The following is a 19,650-nucleotide window of genomic DNA, read 5'->3' as shown; positions in this document are numbered from 1 at the left end:
GAATGTGATTCCTATTTAAGTCATATGGATTCTTGATTGTTACTAGTTAAAGAAGGTATTTTGCATTATGAATGAAGTACCATAGATACGGAGTATTATTATTATATGCATACATCATCATTATATGTGTATCTTATACTGAGAGATACCCATGCTGTCGCACGCTTTTTGCAATCCTACATTTGCTCAAGTGTAACTTGATAAAAACATTTCTCCAGGGCTTTGAGATCTGATGAAAGATGCTATCTGAAGGCCAGGTATGTTGTTCTTTCCACTCAATATATTCATGTGAGGAATAGTTTAATTCTAAATCCTGAGAATGGTTACTATAAGGGTGGTGAATTCAGTGTAGTCAGCTTTGGCCTTTTTTTGTATTCCTATCACAGACATACAGATGCATTTTTAAAAAAAAACAATATTTCTATTCCCACTGTCTTCACTGCCTACCTTGTTCTAAATAAAATGCATATAGGCACAGTGAAAATTCCTACCTCTGCGGAGCAACTCGCTCTAAATCAAGCCCTATTTAAAAACCCAAGAGAAACGAAAGGTTCACTCGTTCAAAGGATTAATTGCGCTGATCAGATAGTCAAGTGAAATATGAATTAGGGTTATTTCCCATGATCCTTTTGTTGTAATCGACAAGTACAGGGACTTGGGGAAATTTAGCCTTTTAAGAATTCTGCTTTTCTCTTGCTAAAAAACAATCAACAAATATCCAGGCTTTACTGTCTCAGGCCCAAATGGGGAAGTACAGTAGACAACATTGGGGAATGGGGATGCAGGGATGTTAAGGGGGAGCGCTGATGAATTTGGGATTTGCAAAAAGGCCAAACCATCTGATTTTGTGTAGATCCGAAATTTCAGCCAAGGGCTGGTGCAATGGTTAATTCAGTGGAATGAAAGTTCCCTGATATTTGCCCTGCATCAGATACCATGAAGTTTACCCTTCATTTAAAAAACAAAATAGCTACATGGAACAGGAAAGGAAAACCAGTTCAAGCAGCAAATAAAACGGAGATGGGTTGAGACCACGACAAAAGCAATTCTGACGCATTTCTAGCCTGTGGGTTTCCACTTTACCCTGATCCCCTGTTAAGACCTGGGATTCTCTTGGCGCTGGGGAATATATGGGGATGGGATGGGAATGATATTAAGAATATACTGAGTCCCTAAGACAGCAGTGTAAGAACAGTAAACTCCCAGCTAGAGAGGGAAAGCCCTGGCTAGGGCTTTGGGGATAGATAGCAGGGAGGCAAGTAGGGAAGGAAGAGAATACACAGGGAACCACAGGGCGCTTGCAAGGAGAACTGTCAAGTGGAAGGATGATGCCTGGTACACATGAGCCTGTTGCCTTCCGTAAGGGGGAAGCTGAGGAGTTCTGCAGAGGTGGGCATCCTGTCTCGAGAGCAGAGAAAGGGTGGGAAAGGAGAGAGTGAGAAAACAGACGGGGAAAGAAAGAGAGGAGGAGGGAACGGGAAGGGAAGAAAGATTTAGAGACGGAAAAGTAGTGAGACGAGAGAAAGTGGATGAATGAGAAAATGGTAGAGATGTAGAAAAAAAGGCAGGAAGAAATTCAAGAGAGAGAAAAGAAAAAGAATAAAAAGATTTTCTTTCTCTTTTTCATTTCTTGTTTTTGGAATGAGAGAGAGGAATGACCAAAGGAAGAAAACCTTTCCTTCTTCCTCCCCTTTCACATTCTCTTCTCTCTCACTCCTCTTTCTTCCGGAGAAAGAGGAAACAGAGAGAGAGAGAGAGAGAGAGAGAGAGAGAGAGAGAGAGGAAAGACTAGAGAAGGAACATCAAAAGAAACCAGAGATAAGAAAGCAAGATAACAGAGAGAGAAACGAAAAAGAAACGCAGAAGGGATGTAAAAACGAGAGAACACAGAAAGAAAAAGGAAGAAAGACGGAGAAAGGGAGAGCAGAGAGAGGGAAGGGAGCCCAGGGAGAGACAGAGAGAAGAGGACGCAGACAGAAAGAGAGGGAAGAACAGAAAGAAAGAGAAGACAGACAGGGAGGTCAGAGAGAGGGAGCCCAGGGAGAGACAGAGAGAAGAGGACGCAGACAGAAAGAGAGGGAAGAACAGAAAGAAAGAGAAGACAGACCGGGAGGTCAGAGAGAGGGACCCCAGAGAGAGACAGAGAGAAGGGGACACAGACCCCAGAGGAAAGACCCGGCAGCCAGGCGAGGCTGGAAAGCGAAGGAGCGGTGGGGCCGGGCCGGGCCGAGCCGAGCCGGGCCAGGCCGGGGGTGGGGGCGGCGGGGGGACGAGGGGGGCTCACCTTCCCGGCGCATGCCGACCTTGAGGCACTTCTTGAGGCGGCAGTACTGGCACTGGTTGCGGTGGTGCTGGTCGATGGGGCACTCCCGGTTGCTGCGGCAGGTGTAGCTCAGGTTGCGGCGCACCGAGCGCTTGAAGAAGCTCTTGCAGCCCTCGCAGGTGAACTGCCCGTAGTGCTTCCCGCTGGACTTGTCCCCGCACACCATGCAGTCCACGCTCGGCGGGGCGCCCCCCTTCTCCCCCGCCTCCGGCGGGCCCGGGGCCGCCGCGCCCTTCGCGGGGCCCGGCGGCGGAGGGGCCACCCCCGGCTCCGGAGCGCACGGCAGGCCCGGAGGGGGCTGGGCGCCTGGCGGGCCCCCGGGGATCTCCTCCTGCCAAGGGTTCACGACCATGGCCATACTAGCGCGGGGAGGGGCAGGGGCAGGAGGAGAGGAGTCAGGATGGGGGGAAGGGGGGAGGAGAGAACTCGGGATGGAGGGAAGGAGGAAGGAGCGGTAGAGGAGAAGACTCGGGATGGGAGGAAGGAGGAAGGAGCGGTGGAAGAGAGGACTCGGGATGGAGGGAAGGAGGAAGGAGCGGTGGAAGAGAGGACTCGGGATGGGAGGAAGGAGGAAGGAGCGGTAGAGGAGAAGACTCGGGATGGGAGGAAGGAGGAAGGAGCGGTGGGAGAGAGGACTCGGGATGGGAAGAAGGAGGAAGGAGCGGTGGAAGAGAGGACTCGGGATGGAGGGAAGGAGGAAGGAGCGGTAGAGGAGAAGACTCAGGATGGGAGGAAGGAGGAAGGAGCGGTGGAAGAGAGGACTCGGGATGGGAGGAAGGAGCGGTGGAAGAGAGGACTCGGGATGGAGGGAAGGAGGAAGGAGCGGTGGAAGAGAGGACTCGGGATGGAGGGAAGGAGGAAGGAGCGGTGGAAGAGAGGACTCGGGATGGAGGGAAGGAGGAAGGAGCGGTAGAGGAGAAGACTCGGGATGGGAGGAAGGAGGAAGGAGCGGTGGAAGAGAGGACTCGGGATGGGAGGAAGGAGGAAGGAGCGGTGGAAGAGAGGACTCGGGATGGGAGGAAGGAGCGGTGGAAGAGAGGACTCGGGATGGAGGCGAGGGCAGGAAGAAGGGAAGGGGGAGCAGATAGGTGGATAGAGGAGGAGAGAGAAAGTTAATCCACCCAGCAAGGAAAGGAATCAATGAAACGGGGGTGGTATTTTGAAGTCTCTCCTCTGTGATCGAAATGGAATTCGGTCCGTTTCTTCGTGGCTCCCAAACCCTCCAGCAACCGAAAGAGAGAGAGAGAGAAAACAACAACCTCCTTTTTTAAAATACCCCCTCTGTCCTGGCGCGGGGGGAGCGGGAGAAACAAGGTTTTGTTTAGATTAAATTCTCTCTCCCTGCTGGGTGTGTAGCTATAATAACAAATAATTAATATTTGCAACGTCGATTTGGTCTTTGCAAGGAGCAGAATTATAATCAGAGGGAAAGGGGCGGGGAGGGGTGGGGGGAGTGAGAAAAGAGCTAAAATGACGAAGCCAGATTCCTGGAGGGTTTTATTGTCATTTCAGCCACACCAAAAATCCATCGCTCTCGTCTTCCCCACCCCATTCAAACAACCCCAACCCAACTTTGCAGGACGCAGAAACTCTCAAGGGGCTTCCAATTCCTTACGGATCTGGGACGGGGCGGGGGGGAGACAGAGAAAGGGAGAAAAGGGGGGAGAGAGAAGGAAAAAAACCCCATCAAAAGGCTACCAAGCGTTAAGTATTTCACAATAAACTCTCAGCCAATTTTGGACCGTGGTTTCTCTTCCAAACCCAGCAGAATAAAATACCAGAAGCCGAACACACACCGCGCAGGTTGGCAACAGATCTTTAAAAAAAAAAAAGAAAGAAAAAAAGATTCTCCCCCTGTCTCCCTCACGTGCAGCCACATTTAAAAGCGATTAATTCCTAATCAACCCCAGAGAAGCCTAATTACAAACACAACCGGTCGCCAAGATCAAAAATAAAACCACCCGCCCTCCCCACGCACCGAGGGATCCCGCATACACGGGGAGCGCGGAGGATTCCTCGCTTATCCTCAGTCAATGCAAATGGGAACCCAGAGATCCCACCAAATTCGCTTTTGGATGCAGAGACTAGGCTCGGATCCGCGCTCGGTTTCTTTCGTCAATTTCACTGCCTCTGATCAGGCGGACAAGTTGGGCGGAAAAGGGTAAGGGGAAAAATAGAAATAACATACAAAATAAGGCAGCGTTTAAATCCTCCAGGGCTTTGCGGAGTTTATCCGTCTCCGATTCTTCCTTCCCTGTATGGAAGGAACTATTCCCGCGTCTCTTTCACACACGCGATTATCTGCCAATACTTCGGTGCGTGTTTTGTTTAGTCTGAATCGGAATATTTCCCGTCGTTTTCTCTCCTTCCTTCGATTTCTAGCCGGCAAGCAGACGGGCTTCTTTCTACTTGGCACCACCCTGACCATTTTGTTTAAAGTGACTTTATTTTGGGGGGGGGGGGGGAGTCAGGCTGTACCAAACTATGCCCATTGGAAAAGAAACGCGTCCAGAAGAGGCAAAAGTTGGGATGGGGAGGAAACAATGGGAGCAGAGCTAAACAGAGAGATCATTGAAAAGAAATGTACTGTACCTTGTGAAAGGCAATTTCGTTTCTCTTCTGTCTCAGCCTTGGGGAAGGATGGTCTAGAGTGTAGCTGCTGTTTTGTGTCTTTTAAAAGCTAGATTATTAATCACACGCACATTTCACAAGATTTTTCTCTCCCCCCCCTCCTCTTTGTGTGTGTGTGTGTGTCTGCGTGTGACTTGCAAGCTCATAAAAGTCAAGATCTGAAATGAGATGGAGACAGATTCCACCTTTTGGATTTTCCTCCGTCTCCTGTTCCCCCTCCTTGGAGAGAAGCAAGGGGTGTTTTTTGGGGGGTGGGGGTGGGGAGGCTGCGGAGGAACCGCAACACACACACAAACTTTTAAAGTGAAAGAAGGGCCCTTGTGCTTGTCAATTCCCCCCCGGTCTCCTCCCCCTCGAAGATGGTCCCGGGGAGGATCACGTGGAGAGCGGCTGAACTCTGACAGTGGAATTCATTGACAATGTGGCCATGGAGACACTTTCCTTATAAGGCCCAACATTCCAAGTAGGGGAGGGGGCTGGGGGGTGGAACCCGCCCGCGCAACGCGGCGGAGCCCTGCCTCAATCAACGGTGCGGAGGGCCCTGATTGGTGCAAGCCCTCGGGAGGCGGCGGGTGGGCGTGGCTCGCCCTGGTCAGTGGGTGCAAAGTCGGCGAGGGGAGCGATTTAAAAGGGGTGGAGACGCCGCGGGTGAGGGCCACTCCTCCTGCTGTCACTTGGTCCCGCTTGCCAGGGCGCTGGGAGGTCTGGCACATGGAGGGGAGAGAAAGTGACACAGGGAAATCTGCCTGTTGCTGTGGCTTAAGAAACGCCCCTGGAACTCAGTGCCACCTTGGCTTGCTCACGTCTCGTAAGGTTGCATAATTCGAAATGAGTCAACACCGGGCTGGCTTTGCTCCCTGTTAAAGGCAGAAAGCTCTGATTCAACCCGGAGAGTGGGATCGGAGACGTTAGAGAGGCAGAGGAATGTCCCCCTGCCTGCAAATGCGAGATCTGTAGCATGCCAGTTAGGGTGACCAGATGTCCCGATTTTATAGGGACAGTCCTGATTTTTGGGTCTTTTTTCTTATATAGGCTCCTATTAGCCCCACCCCCTGTCCCAGTTTTTCACTTTTGCTGTCTGGTCACCCTAATGCCAGTAGATCAGTTATTCCACTGACCGATTAGTGAACGTTTGAAGAGGTAAAGCACTGGATGTTGTGATGATGCTTCCATAGATACCAGGGTGCTATAGATGACCTCCTGAGGTCCCTTCCAACCCTGAGATTCTATGATTCTATGTATATACTTCTTGCATCTGAAGAAGTGAGGTTTTTTTAACTATGAAAGCTTATGCCCAAATAAATCTGTTAGTCTTTAAGGTGCCACCGGACTCCTTGTTGTTTTTTCAGGGTGCTATAGATAGTCCTGAAAATAGCTAGCTTAGTTCAGGTATTATCAAGTCATTATTATTATTTTGTATATTATGCACATTCAGCGCCGCAATGGTGCTACACTTTTTTTACAGCCAAATAAAATATATGCAAACTCTTCACTGAGTCTAGCACAGTAGTTTTCAACCTTTTTTTCATTTGCTGGCTGCCTAAAAAATTTCAAATGGAGGTGCAGATCCCTTTGGAAATCGTAGACAGAGTCTGCAGACTGCAGGTTGAAAAGCCTCTGTTCTGAGGTAAGGACAACCTTTTGCGGAATCCTTAGACACAGTCTGTGGACCCCCAGGGGTCCATGGATAAGAGGTTGAAATCCACTGGTCTAGCACAATGCTGTTACTATACAAATAATACTAGTTTAGCCTTAGCTAGAGCAGGGTTGTTTCAAATTTTTAAAAGCTAAAACTCCTGATGCGTTTACTTACATTAATATTTCTAGCCTGCACTTATCTATGTTTGTAAAGAGCAGCCTAAATATAGAGCCTAATAGAAATGATTTTAATTGTTTTTAAATAGATTACAAAAATAGTTTAGATAGGGTAGTCATATAACTCCCACTGTTGCAGAATTGGTTGATGATATAATATAATTATAATTAATTATAATTAATATAAATTTCAATTACTTAACCCTTATATTTTTGTTTATATTTTTAGATTTTTGACAAATTAAATTAAAAGAGAGAACTGAAAAGGACCAAAAAATTAATGTAAGGATGAGATTAAAAAAGCAAACCTCCTGGTGGGAAAACACATTTTCACAATAATACTTATAGGAGATAATACTATATTACTTGAACCATTTGTTACTTTGATTTAAAACACAGATTTAACACTCAAAACAGAAAGAATAACTGGCAAGATTAAATAGCCGAATGAAAAACAGCTAAGGTTTGCACCACATTTTGAAAAGGTAAAGCACTATCTAAGTGCTAAATATTTTTAAATAAGGAAATGAACTCATGTGAATTAATCATAAAGTTCCGAAAAAGACTGACCACATGCCTAAAAAAATAATAATAATAAGGTGACCTATTGTTAAGCTGATGGGAATACATCTGCACAGAGCTGTCAAGATGTGACAATTTGAATGAGTGGAAAAAAAAATCCAAGTGAGATTTTTAAGTGTCTAATTGAAGCTACACATTACATGCGGGCACACACATCCTTCCTTCTTGAACGAGCCTTAAAAATGTGCTTTAAAACACATCCAGAGGTCTGGGGGGGGGGGTCTCCCTTCCCAGATGAGCTATCAGGAGGAAAAATAGGAGTTTCTTGCCCAGGAAGAAATGTTACTTTAACAGAGTTGTCCCAGGTACCACCTCCAAAATCACATGCTCTCACTACCTAACCTGGCCTACCCGTTACCCAGAAAATGAGTGGGGCAGGGGGATCATTATTTTAAAATAAAGATTCCCGGGAGAATGATTGTAAGTCGACCAAGTGCTAGTCTCATCAGCATGCAGCTCCAGCGCTGTGCCGTGAAAGGTAGAACTGAGTGGGGGGAGAGGAGGTTGCGAAATTAAAACTCCACAGAAACAGGAGACTAAAAGGAGAGAGTGAAAGAAACCGACAGCTTCTCAACCAAACCGGGGAAGATGGCGGCGGCATGGCGGCGACATAAACCCGCTCGGCTCTTTGTCTGCCAGAGCTGAGAACCTCCTTCCTACAAACTCTGTCTGCCATGGTGCCTCTCCTTAAATAGAGTCCCTACATTCCAGATCACCCTGTGGCAAAGGAATGAATGAGCAGGGTCACATCCTGATCCCTTTGCCATGGGTGCTGAATTTGTGCCATTCTCTGTGCTCTGTGTGGCCCACCGTCTTGCTTTCAATGGATTTCCCTTCCCTCCCGTAAGAAAAGAGACTGCCATGAATGCTGAATTTAACAGGGGCACATATAGGTAGTTGTGCCCTCTTGAGGGTGTCTACGCACTGGTTATAGGATATAGCATTGATCATACTCATCTTTTTTCCTTGTGCCCCCTTCGTTGGAGCTGCTTGTTGTCTCTTGCTTTGTACTGTTATGGCAGGCGTCACCAGGTGGTGCTGTTACGAAGAGTCTTTGTCTTAGCATGCGAGCGACATACAGTCTTACAAGAAATGCTGCGTTGTTGTTAGTGTTGCAATGGTGTTATTGGCAGGGGAGCTTTGGCAAGCAACAAGAGAGTTTGCTCTTTGTCTCTCTTTCTCTCTCTCCCCTAATGTATTTAACCAGGGTTAATTCTTGAGGCAGAATTGCTGCCTGGGAGCCTGGAGCTGCTAGTTGGACTGAGATTCCTATAAGGGGCTTGCTTGCATGCTGTTTGTGACCACCTCTGTTCCAGGACTGGTGTAAATAAAACAAATCACACTAAGAAAATATCCAGACTTTGTATCACTAATTTCTCCTCCAGTAAGAAACCAACCTGCCAGGCCCCAACATCTGCTTCCCTTTGATAGAAGGGGGACAATATTTTAGATCAGAGCAGGGATGGCAAAACTCCCATTGACTTCCCTGGGGCAGGATTTTGCCCATAGATTTTTAAGGGCAGAAGGGATCATCTAGCCCAGTGATACTCAGACCTCAGTGGTTCAGGAACCAAATTAGCGATCAACAGTGCCCAACAGGAGTGTGAATTCATTGTTTCATTTACTATCGTACTATATATTCATATTTAGTTTATATGTATATATTATTCTCACAGCAAAATGACTGACCAAGTGTTATTATTTTATCAACTACAATTGGCTAATAATATAGTAAATGCATCCTGATTGGTTAATGACTTAGATTGGTTAATAATTAAATCCCCCAGTGTTTTAATATCATGTGCTTCAAAGAGCCGCAGGAGATGCATTAAAGAGCCACTTGCAACTCGTGAGCCATTTGCGACTGAGTCTGAGTATCACCGATCTAGCCTGACCTCCTGCGTAACATACAGGCCATTTCTTGCACCTTGCTTTGCAGCAACTGGCATTGGCCACTGTCAGAGACAGGTTACTGGGCTAGACATTCTGATGCTGTTTAATTTTTATAATACTGATACCAGATGCCATGGTGATGGGCACATTAGAGGTTTTTTCCTTATGGTCCAAAATGCTACAGTCCTCAACGGTGTTGCCACAGTGTAACTGTGCCATTCTGGTAGTATTATTTGGTACACACACCCAGCTGAGACTGTCTTTCTTACGAGATTGCTGTTAGGTTAGCGGAAGAAGATGGAACCAGTTTACACTCTTGTAAGGAGGTATCTGCTCTCTGTCACACCTGTTCACTGGATTCTTTCAATTCCATGCTGACCTTCATGAGACATCCCTTCCCTTTCCTGCCTGTCAGCAGAGACTAGCTGCAGGCTCCTCACAGCTCAGGTGTCTTGGATGAACTAGTCAAACCAGCATAGCCTGTGACACTAGGGCTTGGAGAATGCACCTCTGGGCCCGTGCTACAGAATGCAACACGCAGCTCAGAAACCACTGGCTGGAAATCCCTTGCGGAGCAAATCTTTGCCCTATAGAGAGTCTTTGGTCTGAGGAGCTCAAAGCTCTTGCATTAATCAGTGAAGATCTCCACTGCCCTTTGGAGTTTTAGAAATAAAGTGACTTTCTCAAGGCCGTGCAGCATGTGTGAGACCTGGTAATATGCCCTAGGAATTTCAGCTGCCAGCCCCTCGCTCACAGCCCACCCACGGCAGGAATAGAACCCAAGAGTCCAGTCACTAGACCCATGCTCTGTGCCAGAAACAGGGATAGAACCCAGGAGTCCTGACTCCCTGTCCCCCCCCAAGCTGTAATCACTAGACCACACTCCCTGAGCCATTCTGCATGACATGTTCTTTGTATTTTTCACCCCTTTTTGCATGAAAATAGGGTCTTAGTTGCTTGGAGATTCAGCCTATTCCCCGTCTGAGGTCATAATCCTCTGACATCACTTCCGTCCTCAGGGCAACCAAGTGATGCATCAGAGGAGAGGGAGGAGTAGCAGGAATGAAGCGATGTAGAAGAGGCCCCACTTTCGTGTGTCTGTTAGGAAAAGCGGAGGAAAGACAAACCGTTAAGGGCTCTGAGACCGCAGTGGTACAAACATCTACCCCAAGGCAATGGAGCATCAGGTCAAACCCGGGAGCCGATGGAAGCTTTGCTAATCCCAGTGGCTCAAAAAACCAGAGTCGGGCTCCAAAAAAAAAAAAAATCCAGAGATTGGCTTAAAGATCATGCGATTTTACCCAAATAATAATAAATGTTGGGTTCTCTCTTTTTGCCCCCTCTTTTTTAATTTAGTAATTTGAGTCATGCTCGCTACATGTTTTCAGGCTTCTCTTCACAATCGCGAGTGCTAGAAACTCACTTAAAAAATAAATAAATCCCCATGTAATTACATGAATCCGGGAGCTGGGGCTTTAAGAAAAGCACCAAATGGCGCAAGGCTCATGAAAAGATCTTGAGAGTTGGCAACGCTGCAGCAGGCTGGATTCTCAAGAGCATCCTCCAGCGTTCTCTATCAGCTCTTTTGACTAATCTGGGCTTACTGAAACACTGTCACTTTAACTTAGAGCTGGAATGGAGCTATCCAGAGACCTCGCTTCTCACCTTACATTTTTCAACTGTAAATCACCATCTGGGGCTCTAATTTTGGTCGAGCACCAGGATGCAATGCGCTTGTGCTCCCAGGTCACAGGAAATCGAAAGGGCTCACCTATTAAACTAGCCACATTCCATGTGGTGGGAAAAGGAACTCTGATTTTGCAGTCCAGCAAACATATCTATATATCATACACATGTGTCTAAACAGATATATTTAGCTTTGCTCAGGATTGCTTCAATGTCTTGATTGCATCATTAAGTGGCTGATAATTATACTTGTTGTGTCCATAGTTACCAGAAACTCTTTAAATCAAGACACTGAGAGCCTGATTCATCATTGCCTGGCACCTCGTGCAGTCATCGACACCCGTATGAAGTGAGGGCAAATCAGAAAGGCGGCATTTTACACTTGCCTGGCGCTGGTGTAAATGAGTGGGCAAGGGGCAGGATATTGGAGGGGCAGGCCCAGGGGACCGAGCGGTGAGATGTGTAACTCTGAGCTTTGTCTGCACTGCGCCAGCACGTATACAGCACGGATGAAATTCCCAAAGTCTGCCGCAGCTCAGTGTAAGAATGGAAACAATGGATTCTCTATGTGTCTGGGTGGGGTGGGGGTTCTAAATGATTCACTGGTTTGGTTTGAAATCAAGAGGCAATATCCCCATGACATGAACTTAGAACAATTAAATTCACAAACTGATCAATTTCTTTTCTTTTCTTTTCTTTTCTTTATGCTTCTGGTCAGTTTCACTTTCTGGCTTTCCTCACATGCTATCAAGATTCTGTTGCGTTTGGGTTCCCAGGAAGGCACGCATCCAAGCTGGTGATCAGATCCATGCCTTCCTTCACTTAAGAGGGGCTCTCTGTATGAATCCAATTGCAGTGTCGGGCTCAGAACTGTTTCCAATCCCTTTTTTTCCCCCCTCCTTTCCAAGAAAATGTCAGGAAACCACTTTTATTCCCGTTTCAAACCTTAAAAACAAACCAACCTTACATCTGAGGCTTAATCTTCTTGGGCCAGATCTTCATCTGGTGTAAATCAGCAAGGTTCCCCACTGATGGAGTTACACTGATTTACACGAGCTGCGGATCTTGGCCCTGGAGTGCCCCTTTAAGAATGTAAGGGACTCGTTCGAACTCAGCAGTCAGTGATGTCTTTAAGATACACACACATCTCTAGGATCCTTTTAAGCTGTGTGGTTGGTCAAAGGAGACTGTAAATAAGCTGTTTCCTATAATTGCTCATAAAACCGTTCGCTTGAAATTTCATTATTCATTCCCTGCAGGGCCAGGGGGCCATCAGCTCCATAAATTTGCTTTGGGTTCCCTTTTAGGAAAAATTCATTACCTTTTACCTCAAGATGGAGTGAAATCCTTGTATGGAGGTCAGAACTTCCAAGGGCCGTTGGGTGATTTATAAAGTCGAGGGGGGAGGGTGGTCTCAGCTTTCAAGATGATTCAGTCCCTCAGGTGTGACTTCAGCTTTGAATTAGGTTGGAGGAGGAGGAATTTACTTCGAGATGTTAAAAACCTGATTTTTCCAGCCGGCCTTTTAACTTCAGTTGGTTATTTGTATTCCCCCCCGACCCCCTCCTTTCTAAGAACCAGATTTTCCAAAGAGCCTCGGGCCACATTTTCAAGTGTCCAGAACCCACAATTGGAGCCAGATATTCCCAAAAGCTAAACACCCCATGAGCTGAAAATCCAGTGCCTGATGCCTGGGCTCTTTAGAAAATCGAACCCCGATTTTGAGTGCTGATCCTGTTAGTAAATCTGGCCTCCTAATGCCTTGATTTGGGACAGTGCTTAAGCATGTACTTAAGCCTATCCCTGTTTAGGACAGCAGTTAATAGTCATCCTTCAGTCTCGAGAGACCATGAGTATGGACCTCGGAGAGGTAAAGATTTCCCTGGCTGAAGAGACTCACTGGAGAGAGACTGTCTCTGCAGCATCTGTTACATTTAAAGGTGATGTTTCGACCCTTTGGGCTCTGCTTTCTGTGCTCTCTTTTCTCCTCTGCTAAACTGGACGGCTTCCTCTCCTAACTCTGGAGACCTTTGTTAAGCTCTTGGTTCCAAAGGCTGTGCTCAAAACATTGACCTAACCAGATCAGCCACACCATCACCGGTTCATTCACCTGCACATCCACCAATGTAATATATGCCATCATATGCCAGCAATGCCCTTCTGCTATGTACATCGGCTAAACTGGACAGTCTCTAAGGAAAAGGATAAATGGACACAAATCAGATATTAGGAATGGCAATATACAAAAACCTGTAGGAGAACACTTCAACCTCCCTGGCCACACAATAGCAGATCTTAAGGTGGCCATCCTCCAGCAAAAAAACTTTAGGACCAGACTTCTAAGAGAAACTGCTGAGCTTCAGTTCATTTGCAAATTTGACACCATCAGCTCAGGATTAAACAAAGACTGTGAATGGCTTGCCAACTACAGAACCAGTTTCTCCTCCCTTGGTTTTCACACCTCAACTGCTAGAACAGGGCCTCATCCTCTCTGATTGATCTAACCTCGTTATCTCTAGCTTGCTTCCTGCTTGCTTATATTTACCTGCCCCTGGAAATTTCCACTCTTGCATCCGAAGAAGTGGGCATTCACCCACGAAAGCTCATGCTGCAAAACGTCTGTTAGTCTATAAGGTGCCACAGGATTCTTTGCTGCTTTTACAGAACCAGACTAACACGGCTACCTCTCTGATACATTTCAGGAAAGATGTGGACAAATTGGAGGAAGTCCAGAGAAGAGCAACGAAAATGATGAAAGGTCTAGAAAACATGAGCTATGAGGGAAGATTGAAAAAAATTTAGTCTGGAGAAGAGAAGACTGAGAGGGGACATGATAACAGTTTTCAAGTACATAACAGATGGTTACAAGGAGGAGGGAGAAAAATTGTTTTTCTTAACCTCTGGGGATAGGACAAGAAGCAATGGGCTTAAATTGCAGCAAGGGAGGTTTAGGTTGGACATTAGGAAAAACTTCCTGTCTGGGTGGTTAAGCACTGGAATAAATTGCCTAGGGAGGTGGTGGAATCTCCATCATTGGAGATTTTTAAGAGCTGGTTAGACAAACCCCTGTCAGGGATGGTCCAGATAATACTTAGTCCTGCCACAAGTGCAGGGGACTGGACTAGATGATCTCTCAAGGTCCTTTCCAGTCCTATGATTCAATGATCTTCCCAGTTGTCCACATCCAGGTCCATTTCTTCGAGGTCTCACTTACATGCATCCTTGAAACACAATTTTGGGCATCCTTTGGGTCTTTATCCAGCTGCCAAGTCGCTATAGAAGATGTCCTTCTGAACGCACTCGTCGTTCACTCAGCACACCAAGTCTCTGTGCGAGGAGCGTTTGCATGCTGGGTATGCTGGCCCGCTGGCAGTTACGCATGTGACTTCAGTGGGAGGTCAGAATATGCTTAAAGTTAAGCCTGCACTTAAATTTGTCCCAAAGATGGACGCTGTCCAGAATCAGGACCCTAAATAAGGGCTGTGTTTTCAAAGCTCCCAGCACCTCCCTCTGTGACAGCAACGGGCAGATTTTCTCAAGAACGTAGCTCTTTGGAAAACCTCCCCACTCATTTAGGTGCCTAAAAGGGAGATGGGCTCTTGCAAAGCCTGGGCCCAATTATGGGAGCCGAGCCTGTTCAAAAAATTGGCCTGATATTTTTGGAGTGATTCCTCCCCCACGCACACATGCAATATAATTTGCCAGGAGGGGGAAAAAATAGAACTAAGGATTCCCTTTTAATTAGGGTTAGAGAAGGTAACGCGGTGAGCTCATCCCAGACTGGTTTAAGGCCCCAAGCCCACAAACGCTTGCACTCATGAGGAACTTGATGCACGTCACAAGCAGCGTCGGGGGCTTTCGTTGGACAGTGTCTTTCACCCCCAGGTGTCACCGGGTTAAATAATGCAGAGAGAGAGAAATGAAGACGCAGGCTCCAGAAACTATCTGTCCGTGGAGAATCCTGGAGGTAGAGACACACAGGCGGGCAGCAGAGGAGAAGGCTCTTATTCCCTCGGTGGTGAGCTCGCGAATGAGAAGACTAGGAGGTGACAAAGGCTATGTAGTGACAATCTAAGCCAGGGCAACAGGCCCCGTTCCTCAACGGTCTTTAGGCTCCCAACTTCCATGGGACCCGTAGTGAGTCTGTCTGATGATTGTTTTCTCATGCTTTTAATACTGACAAACACTTACAGGCATGCTTAACTTCATCCACATGAATCCTCCTGTGCAAGTCAACGTGGGTAAAGTTAAATGCGTGTTTGCAGGATCTGAGCCCAGGCGTCTCATGGAAAAAATATCCAGAGTCCTGGTTTGGTGAATTTGCAATGAACTGTTGCCATGCAATTAGTAGTATTATGGTAGTGCCTAAGGGCTCCACTGAGACTGAGGACTCCATTGGGCTAGGTGCGGTACAGACATAAAATCATCATCATCATAATTAATAAATAAGTATCTAGCTCTTATAAAGTGATGTCCATTAGTCGATCTCAAAGTGGTCCCTGTCCTGAAGAATTAACAGTCTAAACAGCCAAGACAAAGGAAGAATTGTTATCTCCCTTTAACAGATGGGGAACTTGTATGTCGTGAGATTAAGTGACTTCCCCATGGTCACACAGCTGGCCAGTGGCAGAGTTGGGACTAGCCTGCAGAATTCCTGAGTCTCAGTCCAGTGCACTATAAACGCTGCTGCCGCAATTGGTCCCCTGGAGTTTTTAATCAAAAGGAAATGCTTCCTCCTTGCAGGTGGAAATCTGTTATTTTTTCTCTATCACTAAGGCATCTGTCACTATGGTTTTAGGTGCCAAGAATCTCTGTATCTTTACCAAGAAAAGAGGATTTTACATTCTGCCTTCCTAAATTTCCTCCCACAGATTTTTCAAATGGACATGGTATGTTTCACTCTTGCCCTAAGATGTTGCTGTGCGCTGTTATAAATCTTCAGCGGTTCACCCCAGAGGTGGCTGCATTTCAGCCAGGTGAAAAGATCCCATTGCCATGTTGCTGTATGTCATTAAACAGCTGCAACATTCCACCCTACAGGTGGCTGCATTTCAGCAGCAGGCAAAAGGATCCCAACAGAGCATTGCTGTGTACTGTTATACAACTGCTGCGTCCCACCCCAGAGCTGTCTGCATCTCAGCAGCAGGCAAAGGAATCACAGTACAGCTTTGCTTTGCGCTGTTAATCAGTTACTGCTCTTCATTCTAGGGGAGGCTGCATTTCCATAGTCGGTAAAGAGATCCCTATATGCCTATGAAATTAGAGATGCAAGATGTATTTTTGTTTTTTCAGTATTTCAAAGGAATGCATGAGATTTTAGCAGCCGCTCTGCTCACGGATTTTATATGCATTTATCAAGAAGCAGGTGTATTTGCTACCGGGGCGGCACACACTAATCTCTTACCGTTGCCTTGCCAAGCAGAGGGAAAGTGTAGCCGCGTACAGGGTCGCTCCATTTAAAAAGCAATTGTGCAACTAATCTTGCTCCATTATTTCTGACAGGGAATCGTCACCATATCATATCTTAGAGCAACAGAGAACTATTTGCACATCTCATTCCCATAATGGATGGGGAGAGAATGCGATTGCAAGGGCTGATCGGCGTGATGCAGGCAGCCAAATGGGAAAATCAAACGGATGTAGGGCGCGAGGAAGATGGGGCGTTCGCTGCCCACAGAGGCTGTAGCCGAGTTGGGGAAAATACATCCTGTGGGTAGCACAGACGGACGAAGCAGCAGGGATGTGGGACTGGGGGCTAAACCTTTGGACTAGTCTGGGGGGATGGTGATGGTGGGTGGATACGGAAGCAGTCCATCACAGGCATTTGAAATTGCAATACACTCATCCCAGTATTTCCTAGGCCAGGGGTTCTCAAACTGGGGGTCGGGACCCCTCCGGGGGGTCATGAGGTTATTACATGGAGGGTCGCAAGCTGCAGCCTCCACCCCAAACCCTGTTTTGCCTCCAGCATTCATAATGATGTTAAATATATAAAAATGTGTTTTTAATTGATAAGGGGGGGTCGCACTCAGAGGCTTGTCATGTGAAAGGGGTCACCAGTACAAAGGTTGGAGAACCAGTGTCCTAGGCACTGGTTCTGGTGTAGTCTGAGTAACCGAAGAGTCCATTCTGTCTGACAATCGCTTGCATGTGCTTTTCTAGCCCGGCGTCCCAGGTCCCATCCCTGCAGACAGCCCCACCAGGGGTTGTTACAAATGAGGCTTCACTTCCTGTCCTAAAATCTTGCCTAGTGCAGCTGTTCAACCGGCGGGTATGTCTGCACTGCTTTTGGAGAGGCGACTGCAGCTCGGGGAGGCCTACCTGGGCTGGCTTTAATCTAGCTAGCACGGCTAAAAATAGCAGCGAAGACATGGCCCGGATCCTGGCGCGAGCTAGCAGTGTGCTGGGCGAAGTGATCTCTCTGTGCAGGGCAGCCTGCCTTCTTCCTGCCTGGAGTGTTGTCTGGGTGTAAGCTGGTTGGCCAACCCTCTTAGCCAAGACATTAAATAACACTCCCAACGGGAACAGAATTTCAGCCTCTTTTCTTTGGGGTTGAGTTTTATTTCTCCAAATCAGATTGCTGGATAGGTAGGGCGGCCCTGTGATTGATTGGTTGGTTGGTCGATTGATAAATAGATTTCCCTCCCTCCCTCTATCTGAACTCAGGCTGCCCGTTATAACTCTCAGCAGGCCTGGTTCTGAGTCACATGCGCCCATCACATGACCCCCTGGACTCATTCCCATCACCTAGGGAGGTGGGCTACACCTGGCACAGATGAGACTGAGCTCCGACCCTCATAAAGGGCCTGCGCCCCGTGACCCGGAGCCTGCAGGCCACCTGCAGCAATGGCTCAGAGAGGGGTGGACCACCATGTTTGTCTTCTTTGGGCTACAGCGTCTCACGCCGGCTGGGGATCGGGTCCAGTAGGTCTGACTGGTTTTATTGTGATGTGTCTTCCAATCGTCTGCTTGTGCAGGGCCCCGTGCGCACGTGCGTGTGGCGCGAGAGAACCCCTGCCCCAAGGAGCTCACCAGCAAAAGAGGCCCGGGGATGGCGGGGGGTACCTTGCCCAAGCGGAGGAGTGGTCAAGAAGCAATGTCTCGTGAGTCCCAGCCTAACGTCCGAGATGCCAGGCCATGTGATGTGCTTGAGAAGCTGCCTTCCCCGTCTACTCCTGCCGATGCCATCTGGAGTCGAGGGCTCGCCGCGCCCTCCCAGGATAGGGCCCGCTGTTGTTTTTGGCGAGTGCTTGGACCCGCTGTGTAGCCACAGAATGGAGAGCTGGCTCCCCCACCCCACTGCTGACATGCGAACCTGGAGGCCTGTCTCCCTTGCAGCTGGGCTGGGACCTCCCAAATTCCTATCACCCAGGGCCGTCTGATAGGAGCAGCTTACAGACCAACGCGGGCCATGGGGCGACAGTGTTTGTACATCCGGAACCCGCCCCGTCCTCCCTGATCCTCATTCCAATTCCTCCCCCACCCTCCACCGCCGCCTGACCGTGACGCCTGCAGAGACAAAACACTTCCAGCCTCCTGGTCCCGAACGGGCCTCTAGGGATGGAGCCCATCCTCCTCCGGAACCAGCCATAAATAGAAACCCACACAGCACATTCCCACCTGAACCGGGCTGCCGGACACGCAGAGTGATGGATGGCGGTTTTCATGCTGTGTTTTTAAAGGCCGGAAGAGCGTTGGTGGGGGATCGGGGGTGGGGGCAGACCCCGTTTTCAACCGGCCGCCCTGGGTGACCCGCAGAACGACCAAGCCCCCGCCGGAATGAAAACAATCCCTTGGCTCTCTCCCGATAAAGGGGGCTGGTGCATGACAGCAGCAACTGCCTCAGCTCTGAGCAATGGAAGACTGGGTCGGTGTCACGGCTGGGTCAGGCCCAGGCAGAAGAATGGGATCCAGCTGTAATTTACGACCCAGGCTGACACCTCGAGTTAACACTTGGCCGGAGCTGATGGAGGGAAGGAAAGTTTTCAGGGATCCCAAGGAGCGAGCTGAACCCAGAGGGCAGAACTAGCGCAGCGTATACAGGCACAGGAGGAGGGAGTGTTAAAGAAACAGGATCATCTTCAATAGCGCCTGTTTAAGGGGCCCCCCAAAACTCTGATCCAGCCCCCCTAGGAATTCAGGATGGTTCTGATCCGGGATTGTTGAGTCAGCCTGTTATAAGGAGCTGCAAGATTTAGATGGAGGAAACTGAGGCACAGAGAGACGTGACATGCCCTGGACATCTGGTGAGTCAATGGCAGAGCTAAGAAGGAAACCCAGATCGCTTCACTGGAAATCCTGTGTCACATCCACTCAACCATGTTGCCAATGGTAAAGCCCTTCAAAACACACTGTAGCAGTGTCTTAATGAGTGAGGTTCGTCACAATCAGACAGGATGGGGGACAGTCCAAGGGTGCTGCCTGTCCTGGGAACAGGAATCACGGTCCGCCTGGGACAGGAGGTGGTTAGTAAAAAATCAACCACAAACAGGTTTCCACGCAGTTCAAGTCCCAACTTGGGTGTCCGTTGTTAACCAGGGACCACGCCCTACCTGAACCCTCGACAACCCACAGAGACCTCTAGAGGCTGAACAGCATCCTGCACATAAACAGAGAGGGAAGCCAAGGAGCAGTCCCCATGGAAAGTGAGTGGGTGGGATCCGTACACCAAAGTGCCCCATGGGACAGGGAAAGGTTGTCATGGTAGCTGCTTCACAGCC

General features: G+C 48.1%; 1 protein-coding gene across 2 annotated transcripts in view; it reads right to left on the bottom strand.

The window, feature by feature from the left end:
- Positions 1–5,357, bottom strand: part of LOC123352029 (nuclear receptor subfamily 2 group F member 5-like) — a 34,140-nt gene extending 28,783 nt beyond the window's left edge. Inside the window, exon 1 of one of the 2 annotated variants that reach the window (XM_044991722.1) lies at positions 4,916–5,357. Coding sequence is in view for 1 of the 2 variants with exons in the window: in XM_044991721.1 (XP_044847656.1) it covers positions 2,285–2,681 (397 nt within the window). In the remaining variant the exon portion in view is untranslated. Of the gene's footprint in view, positions 1–2,284; positions 2,732–4,915 lie in introns of those variants that run through there. The other variant, XM_044991721.1, reaches the window with a different exon arrangement.
- Between the last annotated feature and the right edge of the window lie 14,293 nt (positions 5,358–19,650).

The sequence above is a fragment of the Mauremys mutica genome, chromosome 17 (assembly GCF_020497125.1).
Source record: "Mauremys mutica isolate MM-2020 ecotype Southern chromosome 17, ASM2049712v1, whole genome shotgun sequence".
Lineage (NCBI taxonomy): Eukaryota > Metazoa > Chordata > Testudines > Geoemydidae > Mauremys > Mauremys mutica.
The sequence above is the reverse complement of the archived record's forward strand: the minus strand, read 5'-3'. Positions and strand labels throughout refer to the sequence as shown.